The 6,092-nt window shown below is 38.6% G+C and overlaps 1 protein-coding gene across 9 annotated transcripts in view; it reads left to right on the forward strand.

Annotated features, from left to right (window-relative positions):
• The window catches only part of Stk33 (serine/threonine kinase 33), a 214,655-nt gene extending 209,743 nt beyond the window's left edge, over positions 1 to 4,912 (forward strand). For all 9 annotated transcript variants that reach the window (XM_021263753.2, XM_087211742.1, XM_013074710.3 and 6 more), the window contains one exon: positions 4,065 to 4,912. In XM_021263753.2, coding sequence (XP_021119412.1) covers positions 4,065 to 4,277 — 213 coding nt within the window. In that variant the 3' untranslated portion in view covers positions 4,278 to 4,912. The remainder of the gene's footprint in view (positions 1 to 4,064) is intronic.
• Positions 4,913 to 6,092: the final 1,180 nt, after the last annotated feature.

The following is a 6,092-nucleotide window of genomic DNA, read 5'->3' on the forward strand; positions in this document are numbered from 1 at the left end:
CACCCTGCAATCATATTAGTAGCCTGTCTGTGGATCTTCTCTAGTCTCTTTTTATCTTTTCAGGCTAGTTGCAGTGTTTCTGGTATGAATTCCTCATGGTTTTGTGTAAGGATAGAATTTCTTTCTCCGGATATCTAACATTTCTTTCTGATGATAGTGAGGTTTTCCTGCCCATGGTGCAGGGGTACTTCGGGTGCAGTATCTTCTTTAAAGTCCATAGTGATTTTTCGGTCCTCTTGTGGACTGACAAATAGAAGGTCAATAGTCTCATGATGATCATTTAGGATCTTTTCCCCAGAACTGAGCACTGAAATTCCTTCATCATTTTCCCCCTTTGTACAGTCTTGTGGGAGCTCTTCTCATTCTATTTGTCTTTCATGACCTGTAAGATCTCATAGCTTTGTCAATTTCACTTTCATTTCTCTGTCCTATTACTTATAAAACTATAAAATTGCATCAGTGACAGCACAGATCCCTGAGGAATTCTACCAGCAATGATAGAGGAAAAGGAGAAACCCAAAACTTAGATAATCTATAACCTAACAAGAGAAATCCCTGAAAAATTAAGATTTGTTCACAGTCTTAGCAAAAACCTAGAAGTTGGAATTTTCCTTGGCATTTTATGTTCCAAGGAAGTGGGAGGCTTGGCTGTTTGTCAAGAAAACTACCGCTTGACCTAAAAGGCACATGGTGGCCGTTTTGCATCTGTGCTCTGCCAGCACCCGAAAATGGTTTCAATGAGGGATGCTCTAAAGGGGAGTCTCAGACTCTTCTGAAAACTATTAGGATTCAGTTTCAGTTTTTAAACAAAGGCATGCTAATTATAATGCATCTGCAAGTGAACAAAGAGAAATGCTAAGGCACACACACGCACACATCCACATCCACACAGTGTTCCCCAAGTTAAATCCATATACTCAGAAGCTCCTAAGCATTTGCAGTTAACATTTACATAAAGGTAAGTGTATTTGCGTTGACATTACTAAAGAGTGAAAGAATAAATATTGTGATTTGTTTCACTACAGCTAGTTTTAGGCCAATTTTGAGGCTTACTTAAAATATGGTTGTCTGTATTAGTTTTACCATATATTAAACACTAAATTGACAAAGAAATAAGAAATGAGGCACCTTTATATGCTGAGGGTAAGAATATTAATTGGTGCAACTTCAATGGAAGGTAATATGATATCGTTCAAAATTATAAATTCCTTTTGACCCAGAAATCCTACCTCTAAATTTGTATATCCTGTAGATACAGTGACACATGTGCAAAATGACGCAAGTCCAAGACCATTCACAGACATTATTTGTACTAGTACAAGACTGGAAATAACTCAAATGTCCATCGTGAAAGGACTGGCTAGATAGAACAGTTAAACAAGGGAATTACCACCCAGCCAGAAAGAAGAATGAGCACTCTTTTTACGAATTAATCTTCTAGAAGATCATTAATTTAAATAATCAAGGTGTAAAGGGTGCTTAGTGGGCTACCATTTGTGTAAAAAGAGTGAAAGAGAGCATATAGAGAAATGGATTAACTTGAACCTTATGAAATTGCCATTACTAGACTGTTTTTGACCTGTACCTAATGGCAGTGACAACTAATTCCATTCGATTGCACTTGTTTGCATGCAGACATGTGAAGTCTCTCTAGAAATGAATACTGTAAATTGACAACTTGTGATGAGGAGAGCTGAGTTAACTAGGGGCAAGGAGATTTTGAACATTGTAACCACGAAGTTGTGGATATGTACAGCCTATTTTTAAAATTGCTAAATTTATAAATAAATAAATGTGACTTGAGGAATTAGATTTTCTCATCTTGCTACATAATGAAAGAAATATCATGTTTCTGTACCAAAGTAATGAAACACTTGATTTAGCTTGGCTTTTCCTTCCACTTTTTCAGAAAATTCTGAGAATTAAAACATTGTATCCAAGAAGAAAAATCAGAGCCTTAGGAGTTTTTTAGGGAAAAAGTCTACACTACTATCCCTACTCATAAAGACTATTTCTGAGTATTTCTTCCTAGGGACTGCAACTTCTGAGTCTACTTTAAGGACTCAAGTACATTAACAAAAGGAACAATGGATAAGAATTAAGCGGTCATGAACATGAGCACATTAAAAAGAAAATGACTGAAGCTCTATTCCTATTTTATAGAATTGTAGTGAACATGTTGAAAACTATTCTCTCAGCTACTTGGATAGTAACTCAGAATCCAAATGGAAATATCGAGAGAGAGAGAGAGAGAGAGAGAGAGAGGAGAGAGAGAGAGGCAGACTTAGATTCAACCTTTCATAAGATTTGCATGTAAAATTCATTAAATTCTATGAACTAAAATTTCCAAATAGGTCCCATGACTTAGAGACCAAAACTGTACTACAGAAAGCAGCTTGTCCTCAGGCAGATATCAGAGCATCAGGGATTTTGTATCCTCACCCTATTGATGAGCATAGAAGTTTTCAGTAAGAGGACACAACCTGTATTAATGAATGGTAAAGAATTTTAAATATTTTCCACTTCTTGAAAGAACACAAAGGAACAACCCAGTTTTCTTCAAGGAGAAAAGGTAGCAAATGGATCATTTTACATTTTTAAATTTTAAATTAATTTTTCAGATAGAAAATGCCTGTTAACCTATTCAAGAATCAGAATACAAAGTCAGATATGAATGAATATAAAGTCAGACTATAAAGTCTGAATATAAAGTCAGATATGAATGACCCTCTCTGACATGCACACATTTAAGGGCTGTCTGTAACTATCAAGCATCAAGTAGAGCTTCTTCTTGAAATACAGCTACCAAAAGTGTAAATGACCTGAAGCTTTGCTGTAGCCCTGGGAAGTCATTAATTCATTGAGCAAATCTATATTAATTGTCTATGTCTATGAAACATACTCATTTTATCACAAGAACTTGAGGAATCAAAGAAAACCGGATTAGTTTTACATTATGTGTAATCTTCTCACATTCTTTGAAAATTGTTAACCAGATTATTAATTCAAGTGTACACTTTCAGTAAACCAGAGTACTAAATTTGCAAGCCCTTGCCTTGATCATTCTGTGTAGTGACAGCTGGCTGGGTCTATTCTTTGTGCCTTGGTCCTGTCTAGTTTCATAGGTCGCCTGGGATGTTCTATGCTCTTTTAGAACTCTTCACTTACCTTCATTTAGTTAAAAGTGATCACTTTAAAAATAAACCTAAGGGGCCGGGGATTTAGCTCAGTGGTTTTGCCGCCTGCTGCACAAGTGCAAGGACCCTAGTTCAAGCCCTGGCACCAAAAAAAACAAAAAGAAGAAGAAGAAAAAATAAACCTAAAGTCAAAGTGGACCCTGCTTTCCTCATGACAGCAGGATTCAAGACCGTTCCCTTCTCTCCTGTGGAGTGGGGAGACCTGAGAATGTACAGTTTTCTGTTAAAATCCTTCTGCTTGTACTCTCATGGTCTTCCCCTCAGTTCATTCTCATAATCACCCCTTAAAGTAAACATGTGCATACTATTTTGCACCCTTTACCAGTGAGAGATTCAGGCTCAAATAGGTCTACAGACCTGGCTGAGTGTTGTGACTGGGAATAAAAGCCAGTCCCTGGAATGATGCAGAATGGTAGGAATGTGAGTGGACAGTTTGCGGCAGCTATAGACCCACATTAGAGTATTCACATTGTACCTGTCAGGGTATCGATATATCTGAGCATATCTGGAAATCTGAAAGATGAAATGAGTACAATTGTGTCCAAGAGGACTTTCCTGTGTAGACATTACTGAAACGCTTCTTGTCATGTTTTGCATGACAGAGGGTTGAAATTGAGCCTGAACAGTTTGTTCCACTCCAGACACTAAATCAGTCAGTACTTTCAAGGTGCTGAAGGAGGAGTGTGTGTGTGTGTGTGTGTGTGTTCACATTTAATAATAATTTCACAGTGTGATGAGTGTGTATCCCAAGTCTAGAGAGTGTTCCAACTTGCCAGCCTTGGACAGCATTGTAGTTCCTTGTTTATTTGAGTTCATGTGTTTTTTTGTGTGTCTGAAAATGAACTAGGCCTTTTCTTTTATATTTAGCCCACTGCTTATGAAAAGAAATTGCCTGCAACCAGTAAGAAGGCAGATACAAATGACTTTGACACGTGCTGTTCAAGTTCCACATCTAGCAAACTCCTTCCACCTGCACTCAAGGGAGAAGTACAGAAAAGTTCTGTGACTCCAAGCCAAGGAGGAGCAACCAAATCCACTGCTAAATCCACTGCCCTGTTTCGAAGCAAAAAAACCCCCTAATGTTCCCTCCAGTTCTGAACAAACAGTACAAAAACAAACTGCTCTTTCTAGTGCTAAAGGGGGAGTTTAGGAGGGGAAAGAACAGTGCTACACTGAGCTTTCGGCCTTTAGGTCCGCCAAGCCCTGCCTTGGTCTGCACCAGTTTAAAATTGAAGCCAGTTATCTCCAAAGCAGCATAAACTGTATGGAGTATTAAAGCACAGCCACCAACAGGCAGGATGGCTGTGCAGCTAAAATCAACCCAAGATGTATCTAAGGCTTGTTTAGGGGGCAGATGCCCTTAATGCAAGGCTGTGGCAATACTGCTCAGTTTTATTTCAAATTCTTAGGTTTAGGCACAGTTATTTATAGGGGAAAACAAGAGGTCAAATATGGTAATGGAGGTTTCAAATAATTATGTGTGCTTTGCACTAGAAGACTTTGTTAGAAAATTACAAATAACCTTCCCATAGGCATTATGGTGAAAGTGCTTCAATCCTTTGCATGTGTTCTTGTAACTTTAAGTTGCTATGGATTGTTTAAGACAACTTATTTTAAGCATAGAAAAATAAGACATTTTGTAACTGCTTACCATTAACTTGCTGCTAAATTCCCAGTGTATTGATTCAATCAATAAAGATCAGATGTTGCCTATACATGTTCATTTTGTGTTAATGAGAGATGAATATGTTTAGGTCCACTAAGCCCTTATTCATTACAAGGCCTGCCTATTGCTGCAATGGTAGCACATATCTCTGGGGAAGGGCTTGAGGCTGGATAGAGGAAAAATACATCATTTCTCTTAGTATTGTGGGTATCTCCTTTCCACCTAGCTAAGCAGTTTTGCATTGGATGTTAAACTGGATAAATTAATGCTTCTGTGGACTTTCTAAACAAATTTTAAAGAACAATTTGCACTTGCTTTTATAAAAATAACCTCATTTCATGTCACACACCCCCATCCCCCATGGGATTGACAGTCAGGCCTCCAGAGTGACCCACACCTGGCCAGCTGAGCAAGCACTAGTTGCACATAAATCCACTTAGTGGCCAGAGGAAGTACGTGTGCTTCTTGTGATTAATTTAGGAGACACTGTTGATTCTTAATGAGTCAGAGATATCACTGAGACCTATGTCACCATGGCTGAGGGGTTCTGCCAGTATTTTCTTCGTGCCAAACATGTCTAGTGTGTATTTTCTAAATTTTATTTTAAAATTAGAGTTGACCATAGCTTCTTCAAGATCTTTCTCCTTTTTTATTATTTCCAGTCCTATCAGTAGCCCAGACAATATCTCCTGAGTTGAAGGTATTCTCTCGGGCTGTGATGAGCTGGTCCCTGAGGAGTGTGTCCAGTCCATATGCTGAGAATCTGGCTCACTGTCTAAGCAGAGCGCAGCTGTCCCCAGAAACAGTCTTGAGGCCATGGTCCGGCCACCTCTGGTAGGAAGGGACCCAAGGCCAGATGGAGAGCTGGACGCTGGTCTCCGTGCAGAAAAGCCAAACAAAAGAGTGGCTTTGATTCTGGGCCTGAAATGGAATATGCCTTGTATTCAAAATGCCCTTCCTTTTACAGTGATTGGCTCTTTTGTGATTAACGCTTGTAAATCAAGTGCTATTCTCATTTCTCTTGGCCCTAAATTAGAATTCTGCCACTAATCTTGAGCAAAGGTCTAGAACTAGCCACCTACTGAGAGTCGACGTAATTTTATAACATTTTAAAGTTGCACATTTTCCTACCACACACCAGGGAAGGTTTCTATTATAAGGTGCATTCTCTTAGCTCCCCAATAATAGAAGGTATTCTATCACGTACTTTCACATTATTTGTATAGAAT

The sequence above is a fragment of the Heterocephalus glaber genome, unplaced genomic scaffold (assembly GCF_053883595.1).
Source record: "Heterocephalus glaber isolate CG9 unplaced genomic scaffold, H.glaber_assembly_v1.0 deba00001428, whole genome shotgun sequence".
NCBI lineage: Eukaryota > Metazoa > Chordata > Mammalia > Rodentia > Bathyergidae > Heterocephalus > Heterocephalus glaber.